Raw genomic sequence first — 22,912 nt, forward strand, 5'->3', positions numbered from 1 at the left:
AACATAACATAGCCTGAAGTCTTATGTAGTACAGGTCCAAAGTTTAAAAAAATCCCACGGAAAATGAGTGTTTCACAAAGGTTTTTGTAATGTTTGTACTGGTAAAGATTCTGCGTGATTATCCAAAATGGCCTTCCACTTCCATTAATTTCGCCTCTTGAGTCAAAACAAAGGACTTCTTTGACTTCACACACAAACGGCAGAGGCAACCATGCAAGGTGCCAACCTGCTCATCGGGAGCAATTAGGGGTTAAGTGTCTTACTCAAGGACACTTCTACACACTTCCCGGGAGGAGCGGGAATCAAACTGGGAACCTCCAGATTACCAGACGACTGCTCTACCTCCCTCGGGAGACACTGTCGGCCCCAGTTGTTGATGTTTTAACAGCTATTGTTTGCTCTGTGTTCTCTGTCCAGGGGAGAAGACGTCTACGAAATTCTTCAGAAGGTCAACTACCTGATTGGACAGTTTGCATGTAGACTACCATCATCATGTAAACTGACCAAACAGGCCCCAGAGTTCTCCAGCACCATGGGCAAAGCTCTGGTCTTCCCTCAGCCCTCTGTCCAGTAAGAGCGACGCATTATCCGAGAGACCTACCCGTCATGAAACCTTTGGTCGATACCGATGACACATGTTCTGTTTTGGGCTCATAACAAGTGATATTTACACATATCAATATGATTTGGTTTCTATAAAAATAATTGTGGTGCTATAGATAACAGTAAGATTTATTGTAAATTGTAGATTTATAATAAAAAAATACATCCGGATACTCAAGTAGAGATATGCATAGATAATGTTCATCTTGAAAGAGTAAATGAATATACTTTTTTGGGTGTCGTGATAGACCAAAACCTCAGCTTTTATTTTATTTTTATGTACTCTTTTATTACCATATCTAACTTACTGTATAGAAACTTGGGGAAACACATACAAAACGAATCTGAATCCTATTATCATCTTACAGAAAAAGGCAATAAGGGTTTTGGGTCACAGAATAGGCACACTAGTCTTGCTCTAGTAGTGACGCTCTAGACCAGGGGTCAGCAACCTTTTTGACATGGAGTGCCTGGTTGAAATATAGTTGTAACTAGTGTGCCTCAACAATATTCCATGCATCGTAATTTTTTTTTCTAATAATCAGGTATTTTTAATGATAATTTTTACATTATTACATCATTATTGTTATTGTTATTATTAACAATATTATTATGATGGTTGTATCAACCCTAAATCTGAGTTGGGGGGGGGGGTGAATGCAATGCAGACAAACAGCTGCATACAGTGCGACCATTTCACTCACATTTGCCCATTCATTTGTGGACACATCACACACCATCGGTGTGTGTACTGTACGTGTGCTGTCATAGCTCCACCTACAGGCCTAATGGAGAACACCAGGAGAACCAGTTTTCAATCCATAATAAGTTAACAGAAAAATAAGTACACAACCACATTATTTCAACCTAATAAAACTATGTTTATTGTCATTGTTTTAAGAACACAAGTTGACTTGGTAATACTCACATTTTGAGTAAAAAAAATTGCTTTTAACATGTGCAATGTTCAATGAAATAATAGAAAAATTAATAATAAAATGTCACAATGTCACAATGGTGACCTTAATAATGTTTTTGTTATAAGGCTCTGCAAATGTTACTGAATGATGTAGCAATGTATTTCCAGCTAAATTGAAATAAACAAATAAAGGGTCTCAATTAAATATGTGTAGTGTCACATGACACAGCACACAGATCAGAACACAGATCAGCACACAGGACACCTCAGAAGAACACAGCTTCATCTAACGAGGCGTCGCAAGGTTTAACTGAGGCTAACATGATGGCACACACACAGTGCACACACAAAGCACACCCTCCTCCTCCTCCTCCTCCTCCAATCTCTCCACCAGATCTCTCTCTCTCTCTCAGCTATAGAGAGAGAGAGAGAGAGAGAGAGAGAGAGAGAGAGAGAGAGAGAGAGAGAGAGAGAGAGAGAGAGAGAGAGAGAGAGAGAGAGAGAGAGAGAGAGAGAGAGAGAGAGCGAGAGAGACATGACGCAAGGTTCAGCACCACACACAGTGGACAGCTCCCCTAGCCCTACACATACGCATGCATAATAATAATATATGCGCGATTGTGCGTAATATGCTCTATTATGCGTAGAGCCCTGCATATGCACGTTCAAGTTAACAAGCAAACCGATGTATAGGAAAATAAACAGCAGCCTACCTGTCACGACAGTGAGATCCCTGGCCCTGTTTTGCCTGGCTGAGCTCCGTTATTTGGGGGGTGTAATTAGTCACTTTAAGCTGGACACATGCTTCGGAGTGGTCGGTTGTCAATCGACTCCGGGATGTTTTCTGACATTTTATTGATGCGTCGCTCGACAGTTCGAGCTGACACTGGGATATCTTTTATCCTTGCTTTTATTTTCTCTTTATTTGGCAAGCCTTCAAACAAAACATCTGAGGTACAGATAAAAGCCTCCTTAATATACTCGCCATCCGTGAATGGCTTTCCACGTTTTGCAATGCAATGAGCAATGCGAAAGCTTGCTTCAGTTGCGTGGTTTTGAGCGCGCGTGAACACTTTGAGGGTGCTGGCTTGCTTCCCATACCTGGCGACGGCACGTTTAATAGATTCTGCCTTATCCGCCTGATCCTTGAAACTTGTTTTATGCTTAGTCTCGAAATGGCGTTTCACAGATGACGTTTGGCAAACTACATTTTCCAAACAGAAAGAACACATAGCACGGTCCTTCTGAAGGTCCACAAACCCGTAATCGTCTGTCCACGAGGGCTGGAATGTCCGAATTTGCTTTGATTTCTTAGCGGGGGTTGCCATCATGACACTGCACAGAATGCAACCTCACTGTGTGTTACCTGGCGCGAGTGAAGGGGAGGCCAGCGGCAGCCCGGCTACAGCGGAGCACATGGGAACAGCTGATTGCTGTCATAATATAGGGGTGTGCAGAACAGTCGACTTACAAAAAATAACCTGTGGGAGGATTTCAACAAGAGATATGCGACAACAGTGCAAAACATTTCACTATAATATTTCAAAGCGAAGTAAAAAAAAATTAAAATAATAATAATAATAATAATATATATATTTTTTTTTATGCTGCCCCCCCCACGTGCCTATGGAAATGGTCCCGCGTGCCTAAGCAGGCACGCGTGCCTAGGGTTGCCGACCCCTGCTCTAGACGCTACTGCTTTTGATGTTAAACGGAGTTTGAGTTTCACAACACTGGGCGCGGGGCAATGACGTCGCCGTCGCCGGATTTTCAAAATAAGAGTATCGCAATATGAATCGATCTTTTTACGTGGCATCGATCCTATTTGATTATTGATAATAGATCGATATATCGATCTGGATCGATGTATCGTCCCACCCCTACTGTGGATGCATGTGCGTACGTGGTCGCAGCTATCGCAAATTTGCATTTGTTTATAAATGTTTCCCTTCATCGGAATCACATCCCTTCATTCTGCAGGCTGTCAGGCTGTAGGATCACAGAGGAAGGATGTGCTTCTCTGGCGACAGCTCTGAGCTCCAACCCCTCCCATCTGAGAGAGCTGGACCTGAGCTTAAATCACCCTGGAGACTCGGGAATAAAGCTGCTCTCTGACAGACTGATGGACCCAAACTGCAGACTGGAGAAACTGAAGTTAGTACAATGCACGTACTGTTACTGAAAGGGAATTGTTACTTTGGTCAATTTATTAATGTAGACAATACCACTTTTCATAGCCAAGCTGAAGGTCCCTGGTTCATTGTGCGATTCACTCTCTCCCACAGTGTGGACCATGATGAGGAGCACTGGACTAACCCACAGCTGCTGAAGAAGTGTAAGGATTTGATGAGTTGGATTTTTTCTTACCCGTCAACATTTTTAATTGGTATACCAATGTATTAAGTATGGCTGCCCCCATTAACAATGTCACTAAGTCCTCCTAATCTACCCCACAAAGCATCTAAATCTAAGTATCTAATCTATTTACTGCATATATATATATATTTATCCATATCTGTCTGAATATACCTGCATATAATCCTCCTATATACCTACTTATACACCTGCATATAACCAATATAACTCTGTATGATGGCATGTACAATAATGCTGTATATACCATATATTTATAATTACCGTATATATCTATCCACCTGTCTGTACATACCTGCACATAATCCTTTTACATATCTGTAGATAAGATACTATATCTATATCTGTACATATCCCTTACCTACTCCTACTAGTTACGCTGCTGGCCAGTATGACCTACTACTGTAGTGTCTTCCTGTATCACTGTACATATTAATACTACAACTCTGTACATACATCTGATTAGCACTACACCCAGTAGTACTAATTTATATATTTTATATCCAGTTGAATCACCTGTGCATTGTATATTACTATTGCACTTTACTGTTACATTTGCACTCTGGTTGGATGCCAAACTACTTTTCGTTGTACTGTACTTGTGCTGTATAATGACAATACATTTGAATCTAATCGAATCCTCTTTTGCTGTTAGCTAGTGTTAGTACTAAGCTATCAACATTTGAACTAATGTCAGCTACCAAATGCTGGAGTTACTGTGCTACACTAATTAGCTGTAACATTTGGTAGCTGACATAGCAGATCTAATGTTTGATAGCAAATGTTAGCGCCAATGCTCACTAACGGCAAAAGAGGATGTTAGACACTTTGCATTGTGGCATAGATTGAAAATCTTTGACGACGTAAAACGTGGGGGCAGCCATACGTAATACAGTACTCCATTTTGGTACAACAACGATAATATGTGGTAGAAGTGTAGATGAATATCCCTTCAACAGCATCAAAACATCCCTGTGTCCTTGCACACACTTCTGATTAATTAGCACTTTTTCTTTTTTTCATTTTTTCTTTTTAGATGACTGTCAAATCACAATGGATCCCAACACAGTACATAAAAACAACTTGCTGTCTGAGGGGAACAAACGAATCTATTGGGTATCAAAGGATTGATTGATTGATTGAAAAGTTTATTAACAGATTGCAGAATGGGTACAGTACAGTACATCTCAATACATACAATTGTTAAGGGGATGCAGACCAGAGAAAGACTTTCGTCTTGTTTCCACCAGGGTCCCCCATTTTCAATTCATCATAAAGGATAAGGAACAGCCATATTCCGATCACCCAGAGAGATCTCCTTTCACTCAAGTGTTGTGTAGAGAGAGTCTGACGGGACGCTGCTACTGGGAGGTAGAATACCCAAGAGATTCTTCCTCAGAGACTTTTCTAGGAGTGGCATATAGGAATATCGCAAGGAAAGGACAACCTCTCATTGGTTACAACAACGAGTCCTGGTGTAACTGAGGGGTACAATTCCCTGACTGTATTACTAGATATGATACTTACTACCACTACCTTTGTACTTAATATTCGGCCACCCAGTACACGGCATAAATATATTATGATGAACACTGTCACGTAGATGAAACGGATCCAACACAAATGTACGAATTAGAAATAGGTCTTTATTTCTACACAGCGATGGTGTGTAGAGCAAGCACTTAATCAAATCAATCACATTTATGAATGGAAATAGTATGCACTTTTATGGCAAGAGTATTCGTCGGTATATCAATAGAGAATGTCCAATCTCTAAAGGCGCAGGTGGTACATATACGACCTGGAATAGTTTAAGGAATAACAGCAATGATACTTTAATGATTATATACTGGACACACTAGGGGGGGTTAATCCGGTCGCTTGTAAGCCGACAGGAGTAGGAGGGGGGGGGGGGGGTAGAATCCGGCTGCCTCATCCGGCCAAGGGTATCCCAGGTGAACCCACTGTAGTGCCGTTCGATGCGCCGGCGATCCTTGGACCACAGATGAAAGCAGGTGGACTCTTTGTGGGCCGGCTCTCTCCGGTCCACGGGGGAGAGACGTGAAGCGACCTCGTCTTGCAGAGCGTCTCCTCACCTTGCGTCCTCTCCAGGGGGGGGGGTTCCAACACACGGCAGTGTCGGGGGTCTTTATCCATGGAATAATCAAAGTATACAAAGCATAATCCGTGCCTGGGAAGGCGGGCTGTCGTCGGTAGAATAATCCGGTATACAGGTCCACTCGCTCGTCGGCTCTGGGGCTCCTCGGGTGCAGCTTCACGTGGGGTCAACCACCTTGGGTAAGCAGCCAGTTCTCTGCCCAAAACGATGGGGTACTGACTACGGTAGTATTCTCACCGCACGAAGCACTATATATTAACAGACTATTATTAGCTTAATAGACTACGTCCAACTCGACGATATAGTGCCAAATATGACTATTCAAATATTAATATACACGATGTCTCAATACCGATGGTAGGCGAACTTGGCCTTACTCCCACACGTGGCGTCGCGGGGAGGCTTTACGTCTGTGACTCTATTGGAGGGTAAGAAACTGGACTGAAAAGAAAGTCCTACTTTAGTAGCGCAGCATATATACGCACCATGAACAAATAGTCCCATTAGTGGTGCGGTAGCCAGATTCCTACGCGGAACTAGGACTTGTTCGTACATGTGGAGCGGTACGTTTGAACTGGGTCTGAGGGGTATGGCAGCCTGGCACCAAGGTCTCGACCAATAGTAGAATGGAGACTATTATGGGATGTTCAGTAGGCTAGAATGGATATTCAATGCATATTGTACAAGGAATATACAAGGGATATCAGGGAATATTAGAGAATATACAAATACAATTAAATATATATATATAAATAAATATATATATTCGGTTTAATCTGGCCCTTCACAACAGCCACCCCCTGATTGGTCCCAGACCTAATCAGTTAAACAGAGACAGATTAATCGCGTTGTCTATTTACACATAAGGGTTTGCTGTAGGGGTCAGTCAACTTCACAAAGTCATAGGGTTGTAGGGTCATGGTCATCATCGAATGTGTCTGGGAGTCGAGGCAGTTCTATGAGCCTCGCCACGGGACGGGTGTAAGTGCGACCCTGGACGAGCACTTCAGCTGCTCGGACCTTGCCGTCGGCACCGGTGATCACTTTGCTTACGCGGCCGGCCGGCCACATAGCTCTGGGCAGTGATTGATCAATAATCATGACGACTGTTCCTTCTGTCAAATTGTCTCTCTGGGCTCGCTGCAGTAGAAGCAATTCTGCTTCCTCGTAGTTAGCTGCTGACATATCAGCGGGGGACTTGCACTCCGGGTGGTACCGCAGGAATGTTCTTTGTTGTGCACTCTCTATGGACGTGCAATCGTCTATGTTAGGGTCGGTGGAGGCTACGGTGCTCAATCCACAGAACACAGACTTCTTATTTTCCACCTCCTCTGGACTTGCTTCCCTCGGGATAGGCATGGGCCACTGTCCTTCCGGGAGTCTTAGGAATGCGGGGCCGTCTTTGCCGCCTTTGATCAATGAGGCGCGGAGTTTAATCAGGAGAGCCTCGGCTTCTTCTTGGGTTGAAAGGCTTTGTAGACAGTTGTCTACGTAGAAGCTGTTCTTTACGCTGTGTCGGACCTCTTCGTCCGCTGCTGGGTCCTCTGCTACATGTTTCTGTAGTGCAAATGTAGCACAGCAGGGGCTGCATGTCGTTCCGAAGGGGAGGACTTCCCATTGGTAGATGGCTGGGTGCTCATCTCCTGGCTTCTCTCTCCATAGGAACCGTAACAGGGGCTTGTCCGCCTCTACTAATCTCACCTGCAGGAACATTCCTTTAATGTCCCCGCTGATGGCCACCTTTTCCTGGCGGAAGCGGAGTAGAACGCCGAGTAGGGAGGGGCCGAGTGTGGGACCGGGCAGTAACTCTTTATTCAGATTTTGGGATCCGATCTGGTAGCTGCAGTTAAATACTATGCGGTCTTTACCGTTGTGATGGACCTTGTGGTGAGGCACGTACCACGATTCAGTGGTCTGGTCAGCCTCTTTAATGTCCATCTTTGTGACGTGTCCCGCTGTGATGAGCTTCTCAATCTCAGCGCGGTATACACTCTCTTGGGCGGGGTTCTTGGCTAAGCGCCGCTCCGTGTTCAGCAGGTACCGTTCTGTGGCGTCTGTCTTGGCGTGGAAAGTAGGCATTCCTTCTCGCCGCAGGAGTGGCGTGGCGTATCTCAACACGCCGTTGACCGGGACTCTCTTGGTCCCTGTCTCGAGGAGGTGAATGGCGTAAATGTCATCTTTAGAGCGAATGTCTTTCTTTCCGTTCTTAAAGGGCATTTGTTCCAAGGTCCATAACCGCTCTACGTGTTGCAGGAGTGCGGTTTCTCCCTCTGTGACTCGGGAGTGGAGACATCTAGTGGCTGTACTTCGGTTGAGAGATTTGGCGAGCGGGCCTTGGAGAGTCCATCCCAAACGGGTCTCGACTGCTGCAGGACAGCCTCGGGGTCCGGTATGAACCCGGTCTATCGGGACAATGAGGTCTGCATGGTCGGAGCCTATCAACAGGGTCGGCATCGCATTGTCTATGAGCGGGATCGGTAACTTGCGCAGATGTACATATTTCTCCATCAGCTTGGCGACGGGGTATGTGTACCGCGACAGTCCTATTTCTTGGCTGGTGAAAGCGTCTGCAATCTGGTACCGTCGCTCAGGCTGGCCGCTTGCTGCGATAGAGAATGAGACATTCTCGCCCTTTATCGTCTTCAAATCTCGTCTTATTGTCCGAATTGTCATTTGGGTTTCGCTTCCCCGCAGCCCTAGCTGGGCCGCAGCGGAGGCGAGCAGCAGGGTCTTCTCTGACCCGTCATCGAGGACGGCGTAAGTGTCCAGGACTTTATTCTGGTAGCTTAGTGTCACACGCACTACTTTTAGGAGTACTCGGGCTCCACTGCTGCTGGCGGGATCGATGTACATGACGCTCGCTTTGCGGCTGGATGGTGCGGGTGAAGGGCGCCGTCTGTTACTGTCGTGAAGTATGTCCAGATGGGCTCCATCGCACTTGGTGCACCTTTTCTTTAAGCGGCATTCGGCTGCCATGTGTGAGCGCACACAGCGAAAGCAGCGCTTGTTGGACTTTATCCATTGACTTGCTTCCTCCGCGTTCAGCTTGGGGAAGGAGTCACATTGCGCTAGCCAGTGTTCTTTCTCACAGTAGGGGCACACTATCTTCCACTTCTCCGTTCTGGAGGGGGTACTGTGGCTCCTGCTGCTCGGTACTGACTCCGATTGGTGCATCACGGTCACCGATCTTCTTCCATCATTTAGTCGTCTGGTTCCTTCTCTGGAGCCAGGGGTGCTCCGTCCGAATGTATCTAGCCGTAGGCTGCTGACTTCTCTCGCCAGGAAGTCTGCTAGATCGAGGAGGTTCGGTTCGGGGCCAGTCGGGTCTCTGTGGTCCCTCTGCCGCCTAAAGCGCTCCTGACGAGCGGGCGGCAGCTTCTCCAGAATCCTTTCCACATTTGAGTTGGCGTAAAGTTCATGCCTCCCCTTCTCTCTTTGCGCTCCCAACATCCCTACCAGGGACTGCACTCTGATGGACAGGTCGTCCAGTGCTCGATTGTCTATTGCTGGGGGTAAGCGGTCGATGTGTCGGATCTCCTGGATCACGTAATCCCATATGCGCCCATACCTCTGGTCCAATGCTACCAGCGCTGCGGTGTATGGGGTGGTGGAAGTCGCGTAGGCGAGCGCTATATTATGTGCGCGGGGTACCTTTAAGTGCTTCAGTAGGATGGCGTATTTGTGGCGTTCATCCAATACATCCACCAACATGGTCTCCAGACACATGCGGAGTTCTGTATACTGGGCCCGGTTCTCTTGGGTGAAGTCGGGTACCATAGGCGTGCCAATGTATGACGCTGACTGTGGATACATCGGCGAGCGTTGGGGGAGAGGCCTCCTAGGCGAGTCTCCTCCCGCTCCTTGGTATGGGCTGGTACCGGCAGTGTACCATGGCCCGCTTGTCCAGGTGCTGTTCCTCGGTGCGGGTCGTGCGTCGTGCTCACCCGTGTATAGAGTCGGGGGTCTGTAGCGCAGCTCCGCGGGAGTATAGCCTGGGCTGTACCGGACCTCCTGGTCCGGTAGAGTACTGTGCTGTCTTCGGGCGTGGTTCTCCTCCTCTTCCTCTTCGTCTTCAGTTAGGTCATCCAGTGCTTGTAGTCTCTGGTTTAGCCTCTCCACAGGATATGCTGCTCCTTCCCGGTTGCTAGGTCTCGCTTGGACCGGTGGGGGGAGGTGGTCTGTGGGGGGTATAGACCTCGTCTGTTGGTCAAGTTCAGGGTTGTTTACTCGGCTAGGGGATGCCGCCCTGGAGGTGTGTCTAGACGAGTTCCTGGAGCCTCTGGCGGAGGGAGAGGGTGTTGTCCGTCTGATCAGCTGTTCTATTAGTTGCGACTGCTGTCTGTCGCGCGCTGCGTCCCGTTGAGCACCGGCTCGTTCTCGGGCCACATTCTCTTCCATCTGAATGCGTCTTATTTCTAGACGTATCTGCTCGTGTTCGCTTCGCTGCTGGATCTGCAGTCGGTCGCGTTCAGCAGCGGCGTTCAGGCTGATGAGGAAGGCCTGCTGTAGGGTCCTCTCTGCCTCGCTGGGAGAAGGCGGTTGTATAGGGGAGCCTTCCCTCGGGGTACTCCTTGCGGAGCCTTGGAGCTCTATCTCCACGGTGCTCTCCCCGTCTTCTTCCGTGCCGAGTTCTCTCTCGGTAGCGTTGTATTCCTCCCGGGACTCATCGGGGACTACTTTTTCAGTACTGGCGGGGTGTGAAGTCATGTCTGGTTCCCACTGGTCCCCACCGTGAACTTGGTCAGTTACATTAGAGCCCGTAGGGGCCTCTATGGTCGGGGTAGTCTGGGCGTTGGGGTTAGACATACTTTTACTTTCTAGTTTTACCGCGTTTACTGTTAGTAGAAGACTAGGTTGTTGACTGACAGCGTAGGCCTCTAAGTACTGAGGGAGCCGTCGTTCGCGCTGCGGGCGTTGGTTAGGAGGATCGTTTCGTGGAGTGTTCATCATAGGCCATTTCAATATTAATAACACTATATTAATATTACACTAATTACCCTCCGGCTCGAAGGACCAATTGTAAGTGAGGGGTACAATTCCCTGACTGTATTACTAGATATGATACTTACTACCACTACCTTTGTACTTAATATTCGGCCACCCAGTACACGGCATAAATATATTATGATGAACACTGTCACGTAGATGAAACGGATCCAACACAAATGTACGAATTAGAAATAGGTCTTTATTTCTACACAGCGATGGTGTGTAGAGCAAGCACTTAATCAAATCAATCACATTTATGAATGGAAATAGTATGCACTTTTATGGCAAGAGTATTCGTCGGTATATCAATAGAGAATGTCCAATCTCTAAAGGCGCAGGTGGTACATATACGACCTGGAATAGTTTAAGGAATAACAGCAATGATACTTTAATGATTATATACTGGACACACTAGGGGGGGTTAATCCGGTCGCTTGTAAGCCGACAGGAGTAGGAGGGGGGGGGGGGTAGAATCCGGCTGCCTCATCCGGCCAAGGGTATCCCAGGTGAACCCACTGTAGTGCCGTTCGATGCGCCGGCGATCCTTGGACCACAGATGAAAGCAGGTGGACTCTTTGTGGGCCGGCTCTCTCCGGTCCACGGGGGAGAGACGTGAAGCGACCTCGTCTTGCAGAGCGTCTCCTCACCTTGCGTCCTCTCCAGGGGGGGGGGTTCCAACACACGGCAGTGTCGGGGGTCTTTATCCATGGAATAATCAAAGTATACAAAGCATAATCCGTGCCTGGGAAGGCGGGCTGTCGTCGGTAGAATAATCCGGTATACAGGTCCACTCGCTCGTCGGCTCTGGGGCTCCTCGGGTGCAGCTTCACGTGGGGTCAACCACCTTGGGTAAGCAGCCAGTTCTCTGCCCAAAACGATGGGGTACTGACTACGGTAGTATTCTCACCGCACGAAGCACTATATATTAACAGACTATTATTAGCTTAATAGACTACGTCCAACTCGACGATATAGTGCCAAATATGACTATTCAAATATTAATATACACGATGTCTCAATACCGATGGTAGGCGAACTTGGCCTTACTCCCACACGTGGCGTCGCGGGGAGGCTTTACGTCTGTGACTCTATTGGAGGGTAAGAAACTGGACTGAAAAGAAAGTCCTACTTTAGTAGCGCAGCATATATACGCACCATGAACAAATAGTCCCATTAGTGGTGCGGTAGCCAGATTCCTACGCGGAACTAGGACTTGTTCGTACATGTGGAGCGGTACGTTTGAACTGGGTCTGAGGGGTATGGCAGCCTGGCACCAAGGTCTCGACCAATAGTAGAATGGAGACTATTATGGGATGTTCAGTAGGCTAGAATGGATATTCAATGCATATTGTACAAGGAATATACAAGGGATATCAGGGAATATTAGAGAATATACAAATACAATTAAATATATATATATAAATAAATATATATATTCGGTTTAATCTGGCCCTTCACAACACCTGGTGTTGTCGAACTGGATATGGGAAGCTTAATGATGAGTTTTCTTTCCTGCACAACCGTGAAGGCGATTGTGTGTCTATCGGGCAATGCGAGGTCGGTGGTCGGCTCCATAGACTTGGAGTGTATCTGGACTGGCCTGCTGGCATTCTGTCATTCTACATGGTCTCCGCTGACGCCATGACTCACCTTTATACATTCAAGACCACATTCGCAGAACCCCTCTACCCAGTGTTTTTCGTGGGCGGTGCCTTTGGCCATTTGACCTTGTGCAGAATACACAAGTTCACAGTTAATGAAGTGAGTCTTTTTTTTGGTACCTTCCTAGCAAAAGCTGACCCGTGTAGAATATATCATTGTCAAATAAATGTTGATAGCATGGATTAATTACTGCGAAGAAAATGCTAGCATTACTGAGAAATTTGCAAGCATAAAATATAGTATGGTACTTCATGGTTTAGGTGTCTCAAGCGATAATCTCCTGTGCAATAATATACATTTCCTTAGGCGTTTCTCTTTTCTTTAGAAAAACATTTGGAACTTCATAGGTGATCATACCTGGAGACAACTGAATCAAACCAAAAGATAAGACCGTTGCTGTTACATGTTACAGTGATGCTTGCATGTCATGAAGATAATAAACCCACGCTATCAAAATACATTTGTCTTTGATATATGGAAATTATACTTTGGTCAGCTTTAAGACACGATTGATTGATTGATTGATTGATTGATTGGTGTCATTGGTGTCTTTAGAAAAACAAAACGAATTCTGTGCCTTTCTGTATTCCAGACCAAGACGAGCTTCACACCTGAAATGTCAATGGACTCCTATACAACTGTATACAAGTAACCACATTCTAATACATACTTTTGTATTGCCCTTGCCCTTCGAGATGTCAACATCTGTAATTCTAAATAACAATTTACTTTGAATTGCTGTACTTGGTTAAATTATAGTTGTATGGAAAATAGAGTATAGATACACACTTTAGAGTCAACATAATTGGTGTTAGAATCTCTAATACTGTTACCACCATTGTGCAGCCCCAGGTTGGTTATACTATTAAAATAAAAACATATATATATGGTTATGCTATTTACCAGTAGCGGAGTCGCCTTGCCTGAAGCCTAATAAGCCTAATATCTCCCCTAGACTGAAGTCTATAAGACTTAACATCTCCGAGGCTTCCGGTTTAGCTGCAATATGTAGCGCACGCAATTGGTTACAGCTCCGCTCCCGTTATCGTTAATTTCGTTTAAAAACCTTATTTGGACAATACCAAAAGAGATTAGACCACATCGTATGTATTGATGAGACCCTCTACTAACTATATCAAAAGACAACATGGATAAGGATAAGAAAAAGGGTGGAAAGAAACAAGACACAGCAATTCTAACGGCGCCGATTGAAACACGTTCAAGGAAAATGACAGGCGACGCTGTGGCAGATCCGTTGGTGACAAGCCCCGACGCGGGGAATATAGAGGAGAATACACAGGGACCAAGGACAACTGGCCCCGAGAGGGAGACAATAGATGACAACATAACAGGAACATCAGAAAAAAGTACTGTGAAGGATAAAGCAGGCGATTTTGAGAAGAACATCAACTGACACAAGCAGTTCAATTACACAACCCGACTTCAACTCTCTGACTATCCTGATAAAAGAACAGATGGTCGCTTTCAAAGCACACGTTGAACACATCGATACTAAATTCGAAGAGGTTATGAGAGCGGTCGCTTTACAGTCCATGCGAATCACGACAGTGGAGAATACGGTGACAGAAATTACACGGGCAGTCAAGGCGAACGAAGGTGGCATGACAGAGATGGGAAAAGAGATGGAAAGTGTGAAAGAAGAATACCGGAGGGAAATACAAGGGCTTAAAAACGAAGCGACGGAGAGGCTACTAGAATCCCAACGCTACCACAGGCGGAATAACATCCGCATTGTGGGGCTTGATGAAGCAGTAAACTGCGAAGATCCCAACTTTCCAACAGTGTTATCAACGATTTTGGGTAACATCGATCCAAACACAGTGCCAGAAGTGGACCAAGTTTACAGAATCGGTTCTCGGGGGCAAAGAATCAACGGGCCAAGAGTCATCATTGTCACTCTGCGGAAGACTACAACAAGGGATGACATCATCAAATTTGCTCGCAACCAACGTGGGAATCTGAATTATGGTGATAAACCAATATTTATCTACGAAGATTTGAGCAAAGATGCCATCATCCGACGTCTACCATACAAGGAGGTGATGCAAAAGCTGTTCAAAGCCGGTTACAAGCCAAGGCTATCATACCCGGCGCTGTTATCATTCTTGGGCAGTGACGGCCGCAGGTCAGGTGTATACACACCTATTGAAGCTGAGGATTTTCTGAATCGAAATGGAGCAAATAACCCAAGGCAGGACGAAAATGCCGGAAACAGATAAGCCTCTTTCTCAATGTATACCAGTGTTAGAATGACTTTATTGTGTTCATCAAGGTAGCAGACGATATGCAAGCCGTCTATAACAATGTGTACTGTGTATAATACGATTCATAATACATTATAATTTCAGTCTCTGGTCTCTGAGGAGACAAATACATATCATTGCAAAAAGATCTATCTGGAATATTCTGGGTTTATCGCTCAAATGCCCTGGGTCTCTTAGATCATTCTGGAACATAAAATAGTCTAGGCACTAGTATACTCTACAACCTTCTAGAATATAAGGCACCATGACAACGAAGCCTACAACTCTAACAATAAACATCCGGTGTGTATACACATAGCAGATAATAAATTAAATGAAGTTCAATCAGTCCTTAATAATACTTTAAAAATTAACCACACCTAAACGTATGAACACTACAAGGTTATTCTAACAATTTAAGTAATCACTCCATTGAAGGCACATTGAAGCTCTAAAAGGCGCTGCTTTTCTATCTTATCTAATCTGTTAATTCGGTTCTAGTGGCTTCTCCACGTTGATAATTATTCTATCTCTCATTCCTTATCTATATCTTTCCTTTGATTTTTATCTTATTTAATTTTTTCTTCTCATTACTCTATATTTTTTAAATATATTTTAACTTACATTGTTCTTTTCCAATGTTCTTCACATTAAGGTGTCAATATTGCTCTACAATCTTTTCCTTTTTTCCTTTTTTCCCACACGTTAGTAGAGGGTTCAAATGAATATGTCGATGAAAGTTTATTCTCTTTTTTTATTTTTTTTTTATTTTTTTGTCATTTATCACAATACTTCATTACAGTAAGGGAAGGTGCAAGACCAAAAGCGACATTCTATTGCAATAGAATGGAAATGTTAGATCCTATGGCAATTAGCATAGGAAGATTAAGATTACAATGCTCAGTTTGGGCAATCCGGTGGACCATGGGAGAAAGTCAATCGCGGAGGATGTGTTCTTGGAACACAGGCCTGTACGACTTTCTGGGTGAGGGGAAAATAGGGGATTTTTATTTGTATATATATATGTTTTTAAGCTCAGCTCTCAACGGGACCTCATTAATTGGATGTACATCTATTGTAGCTTCACACTCCAGAAGCATTACCAAAAACTACACAAAAACATGCATAGATTATGGCTAGTTTGAATATAATGGTATGGAACACCGGTGGGATAAACAAACAACACAAACGCAAAAGCGTGCTCACACTGATGAAAAAAGAACATGTGGACGTGGCTCTATTAAGCGAAACGCACATTTTAGAGGAAGACATAAATACGTTAGCGGATAACATATACCATAATATTAGTCACTCTTCTTTTGTTACGAGAACTAGAGGGGTAGCCATAGTCGTCAGACGCAAATTAAATATCGAATTGAAAGGGGTATGGTCGGATGCTGAGGGGCGCATAACTATAGCTAGGATTATACACAATAACAGGAAAATTGCATTGGCAGCGGTATATGCCCCAAATTTGTACGAAGTGGGTTTCTTCACTTCACTAACCGGAGAAATGTTAAACCATCCCGAGTACTCATATATAATAGGTGCGGATTTTAATGCCATTTGGAACCCAAGGATGGACAAAACTTACCTTACCTTTTCCAGCGAACAAAAAAATTCATCTAAAGCATTAAAAGATTGGTCGAAATCAACAGGGGTAACTGATTTATGGCGTTCACTTAACCCCATGACCCGCAAGTACTCCTGTCGTTCGGCGAGACACAACACACTATCCAGAATTGATTACGTCTTTGCATCCCCGAGAATATTTGATAAATATGAAGTGGAAATGACACCCAATGCGCTATCAGATCACTGCTACTTAATCCTGAAAGCAACATTTGGTACACTATCTTCCCGGGCCCCAAGATGGCGTTTTAATTCTATGCTGCTTAACAACAAGGAATTCATTACACAAATTAAAGAAGCTCTCACAGTATTCCTACGGGATAATGCTAACTCGGTGCAAGATCCCAGAATATTATGGATGTCGGTAAAGACTATGATCAAGGATTTCACGGATAGATTTTCCTCCATATTGCGCAAAAATCAAAACACAAAACTGTCTGAAATGGAAACGCTTTACTCAACGCTTTTTAATTCTTTAAAATACAACAACTCTACTAGACTAGAAAACCAAGTTAACATTCTAAAGACAGAGATCAAAGCAATATACAGACAAAAATCGGAATTGCAAATACGCAGCACAAGACAACAGCAGTACTTCCAAGGCTCTAAACCTAGTCACCTATTAGCCATGCGACTAAGAATTAATGCAAAATTTGCAGATATAACTACCATTAGGAAACAACAAGCTCTAGTAACAGAACCCAAAATAATAAACGATACATTCAAAGAATTCTACTCCGATTTATATAATTCAGAAACGACCTTTGATCAAGACAAATTAGACACATATCTTAATCAAATTACTCTCCCTAAACTTACGGAGGACGACGCTAAACAGTTAGAAGTACCGATCACATTAGAAGAACTCAAGAAGGCCATATCCGGAATGAAAAACGGCAAGGCTCCAGGAATTGACGGTATCCCATCAGAAATGTACATTTCTTGCTGGGACATATTTGGACCCTTATTACTAAATATGATCTTATACTCAGTCAAAGAGGGAAGCTTCCATAAACACCAAAATATCGCACTCATTTCAGTTCTTCACAAAAAAGACAAAGACCCCACTGAGTGCGGTAGTTACCGTCCTTTAAGCCTCCTCGGAACCGATGTCAAACTGTACTCTAAGATATTAGCCATCAGATTGCAAAAGCATATGACGTCTTTAGTTCATCCGGACCAAACAGGCTTCATAAAAGGTCGCCTGATCAATGATAACATAAGGCGAATACTGCACGTACTAGATGCAGACAAAGAGGACACCACACCTAAGGCGATACTATCCCTGGATGCTATGAAAGCATTTGACAGGTTGGAATGGTCGTTTCTATGGGCAGTATTAGAAAGGATGGGGTTAGGAAAAGGATTCATTGATATGATTAAAGTACTATACAAGGACCCATCGGCCAGGATTACAACAGGCACATTCATCTCCGATATCTTTCCGGTATCACGCTCAGCCAGACAGGGTTGCCCTCTTAGTCCCGGACTATTCGATCTATCATTAGAACCTTTAGCACAATTTATAAGACAATCCCAACACATAGAACCAATAGTAATCAAGGGCACACATCATAAAATTAGTTTATATGCGGACGACGTAATATTGTTCATGCAAAACCCCAACAACACATTGCCGCATATACTCAAGTTGATAGAGAAATTTGGTGATTTATCGGGATTTAAAATAAATTGGCCTAAGTCGGCTTTTCTTCCTCTTAACACCAGTGCAAAAAAAGACACAACCCTCCCAGGTGCGATACCCATGGTCAAACATTTCAGATGCTTGGGTGTGGAAATATTTCCCACCATAAGACAAACGGTGAAGCACAATTACACAAAAATACAGAACAAAATCAAAGACGACCTGGACAGGTGGGCAAAACTTAAAAACTCAGTACAGGCAAGGGTATCAATAGTTAAGATGGATGTATTACCAAGAATCAATTTCTTCAGCTCAATGCTTCCGTTACCTCCTCCAGAGGGCTACTGGAAAAGATTACAAACCTCCACATACAAATTTATTTGGAATAACAAACCACCTCGCATAAAAAGATCCACCGCACAGAGAAATAAAGCAGACGGTGGCATGGCAGTCCCAGATTTTTTACAATATTTTAAGGCCTTCACATTAAGACCATTGAAGATATGGTTTGACCCCCAGGCTTTGGTATCTTGGAGAGAATTAGAAGAAAACATAGTAGCCCCACAGAGACTGAAAGACATAGCACACACTAAACTTTCAATCAAGCATTGTGAGCGAGAATTTGGCCCAATAATTACCCATGCAATCAGAACATGGCGGGAAACACAAAAGAAATATCCTAACCCTCAAGAATGGCATAATCACACTCCCATATTCAATAACAATGCACTCTTAATGGGAAAACGACCTATAAGATTCCCTATATGGGAAGAGAAAGGCATACACTCATTAGGGGATATTTTTAATAACAAGGGCCTCTGTAGTTATGTCGAAATATGCATAAAGTTTAACCTCACCGAGTCCACATGGCTTTTTTACATACAGTTACGACTTTGTATGAGATCTCACGGTGTTCCATTACTCATACCAATTGAACACCACAGATACCACAAATTTTTCTATGAAAGAGATACATTGGGAGGTTTTGTATCAGGTTTTTATTATCAATTACTAACGTCCTCGTATGAAACCCTTCAACTAGACACTGTCTGGAGGAGGGATATACCAGACCTGGAATATGACTTTGATTGGCAAGGAGCCTGGGCAAATGTCCGACTTACATCAAGGAACCCGGATCATCAACAAATCAATCTGAACTATATTCACAGGACATACTTGACTCCTATAAGGCTGTGCAAAATGGGGCTTATACAAGACTCCAAATGCTCCCAATGTACAAATGGGGACGAAGGAACATTTATGCACATGTATTGGGACTGCCCACCAGTTAAGGCATTCTGGAAAGATGTGTCCCAACAATTATCAATACTCGTATTTTGGAATATACCTGTACACCCCGCGGTATTACTATTGAATGATGTTTTTGAGTTTGCAGTGAATCCACAACTAAAAAGATTGGTTTTATCGGGTATCACAGTAGCTAAAAAACTGATCGCATCACGTTGGTTTCAACCGGAAAAAATTTGCCGAAAAGTGTGGTTTCTTACATATCTCGATGTGATATATCAAGAAATATCTACAGCAAGAATTCTGGGGCTCAATGAATCCAAAATGTCAATGTGGTTAGAAGTGGTGGAGAGAATAAAAGCTAGCTTATAATGGTAGTGTCTGGTTAGGAGTGAGGGATAATGGAGGTACTATCCAAGAGGGGGTCCGGGAGGGGGGGTTTGAGCTGGAGCATATGTGTGTAGGGTTTTAGAAAATAGGTATTAGGGGTATATTATATACTAACATTTATATAATTGTAATTTCGCTGGATATACACTGTATACGGTTAAAATGTTATTATAGACTATTTTTGTTTTATCCTGTTTCTGTACTTGCATATATTTTAACCACCTTTACTGAAAGTTTCATTATGCATTGTGTGTTGAGTACTGACTTTTAATAATTTTTTGTTTTGCAATAATAAAAAAAATATATAAAAAAAAAAAATACTTAACATCTCCTTTTAGTCTGAAGCCTAGTAAGCCTAATATATCCCTTAATCTTAAGCCTAATATGTCCCTTAGCCAGGGGGAAATTCCCTTTTGAGTGACTGGTAGATGTTTAGTTTCCCATCTGGGGGACCCAGGTTCAAATCCATGTGGGTTACACACAGACCCACGGCAAATGTATAAAATGTAATATCTGTATCTTTCTCATCAGAATTAAATAAGTAGCATCATTTCCACATCAATAGCATATGCTATAATCATAAACCAGACAGCATGGAATCATTTCACAAGAGGCATACTTGAGTAAGATATAAAATATTTTGTTTTAGTCACCAAACATGAATGAGGGTGGATGTACAGCTCTGCTGTTACGAAAAATAGCTAATCAGATGCAGTGCTAATCTCTCATGGCTTCATAGGTACAGAATTGGGGGGTGTTGCAGGGGACATATCCCCTCAATAATGAGAATAGGTGAATGTGTCTCCCTCAAAGATTATAGCTAATATGAAAGACAATCCCCTCCACAAAAGAGGTTAAAAAAAATAAGGGGGTCAAAACATTTATATATCCTCCTTACCTCTAACTATATATTAACCAACCATTTCAGACACCCCTACAGGACCATACCACCTCAACCCCCAAAACACATGTGCAGAAACGATACAGGAGAATACATATTTGAAAGCAATACAGGATGCCTGAGAGCCTTACTGCATTATATTCCACTATATTTGTGTCAGCGGGTACCTGAATGTTGTCTTTTCCTTTACATAAATAAAGACATTTCCACCATAAATTGATGTAGAAAAGTACACCAGAATGCAGGAAATTAAGTGTTTGATACACACAACTTCTTGGAGGAGGACCCCCTTACCCCCCACTTAAAATTGTTGTCTCATTGTTAAACGTCACAGAGGGAGTGAGTGAACTACAGGTACCAACACACCGACCGACCTGAATCTGCAGTATACCTGGCACTGCTGCAATGTTAATTATGTTTAGGGCAAGAAATAATACACTGCCAGAAAAATTACAAAATATTTTTCATTTAGAAAGTGAGTTTAGTAGGAGGAAATAAAATGTTAAACATCAGTTTGCACGTACCACACTTAAACAGATGTGTCCTTCAGTTATTGGTGTAAAGTTGTGGAATTCTCTCCATAGCGAGCTTAAGGGATGTAATAGTGTTTGTCAATTCAAAAATAATTATAAAAAAAAATTTAGTCAGTATGAAAGTCAAATGTGATCTGAATAGTGAGATTTTTTCTTTTTTTTTTTTTCTTCTTTATTATTATTATAAAAAAATGTCTTGTTTAATCTGTGGATTGTATGTTTCTTTGTATATGGTATAAATTATAATTGTTTTAAATTAGGTTGTATGCCGACCATCAAGTAATACTTGTTTAGTTTAGGAATAGGGGGCAGGTAACTATAAGAATTATTCTTCTTCCTGCTCCTTTTGACCATGGTATGATATTTATGATTTTGTATGAAAACTCTATGATTGTATTGCTTCCATGTGGCAAATAAAACTCTGAATCTGAATCTGGATAACCGATATTAATATAAATCAGATATTTTTCTAATACAGGTGTTCCTACCTATGGTGTCTCAGGTTCAGGTTATATAAAACACATAATACTACAGAGCCAACATTATAGTCGTTTGAATCTCCCTAATACAGTTGTTCATATTGTGTGTGTGTGTGTGGCCCAGGTTCAGGCAGGTGGTATGAAGCAAACATCATAGTTGATTTAATCTCCCTGATACAGTTGTTACTATTGTGTGTACACAGGTTCAGGTTTCCCAGTGAAGGCTTGTTCCAGTGTGGTTTGACTGGGCTGGTGTTTGGAGTGGAGGGGGAGGGGGAGGTGCAGTACAAGACTGTCCAATGGGATGAAAGCCTCCTCCTGTCAGCTGGCAGGACTCCTGCAGGACCCCTGTTCAGCATCCAGTGTCCTCAGGGCTCTGTCTCCCAGCTACAGATCCCGCACTGTGCAACTTCATCCGGTAAGTGTCAAAGTGTTTGTTGATGACATTACCGGTATGCTAATTATTTGCACACTAATAATCGTATAACCTTTTATAAAACCGTCTTATCGCAGACACTTTGGCCAACGTTGATGACATGACCTTTTTACGTCTGTAAATTATATAATGCCCCAAGTCTTTATACAGTCCACTCTGCAACATTTGAATAGGCGAGATTCAAAACACAATGCCAATAACGAGAAAAGTTTGACACAGTGTTAGTTTGATACAGCTCAAATGAATCTACAGCTCAGCTTTCTCATGGTGTACATATTCTGGCATCAACTATTGACCTGTCCTTGACCCTCCCCAAGATCCCCTGCCCCTACCCCCCAACTACTTAAGAGGAGCTTAGTCCTCAGAGGTTTAATTGATATTTGGTCATCATTTGTCATCAAATCAATAATTGAATGAATACATTTTTGCCAATGCAAGGAATGCACTGGAATTTGCCTTGGTGATATTCAGTAGATGTACAACTTAGTACAACAGATAGGCCTACTGTTACACATGCACTCCAAGCTTGATCAGCTTGTTGTAAGCATTAACTAGTGATGCACGGCTTTGGGACTTCTGGAGTCAACCCTGACTCCGACTCCTACTAATTACAGTTAAGTGAAGTTGACTCTTCAAATCCATCTTTCAGGCATATTTTGGCCTTTTTGGGAACTGAGCTGACTAACCCGGAGTCGACTCCGGCACTTAAGACTGGTGAA

General features: G+C 43.3%; 1 protein-coding gene across 1 annotated transcript in view; it reads left to right on the forward strand.

The window, feature by feature from the left end:
* The window catches only part of LOC311226919 (uncharacterized protein), a 60,884-nt gene that overhangs the window by 14,885 nt on the left and 23,087 nt on the right, over window positions 1-22,912 (forward strand). The window contains exons 6-11 of the mRNA XM_084312385.1: window positions 418-570; window positions 3,503-3,676; window positions 3,808-3,857; window positions 4,932-5,011; window positions 13,258-13,313; window positions 21,961-22,175. Of these exons, the coding sequence (XP_084168511.1) occupies window positions 418-570; window positions 3,503-3,676; window positions 3,808-3,857; window positions 4,932-5,011; window positions 13,258-13,313; window positions 21,961-22,175 (728 nt within the window). The remainder of the gene's footprint in view (window positions 1-417; window positions 571-3,502; window positions 3,677-3,807; window positions 3,858-4,931; window positions 5,012-13,257; window positions 13,314-21,960; window positions 22,176-22,912) is intronic.

The sequence above is a fragment of the Notolepis coatsorum genome (assembly GCF_963971535.1).
Source record: "Notolepis coatsorum genome assembly, chromosome: 4".
Taxonomy (NCBI): domain Eukaryota; kingdom Metazoa; phylum Chordata; class Actinopteri; order Aulopiformes; family Paralepididae; genus Notolepis; species Notolepis coatsorum.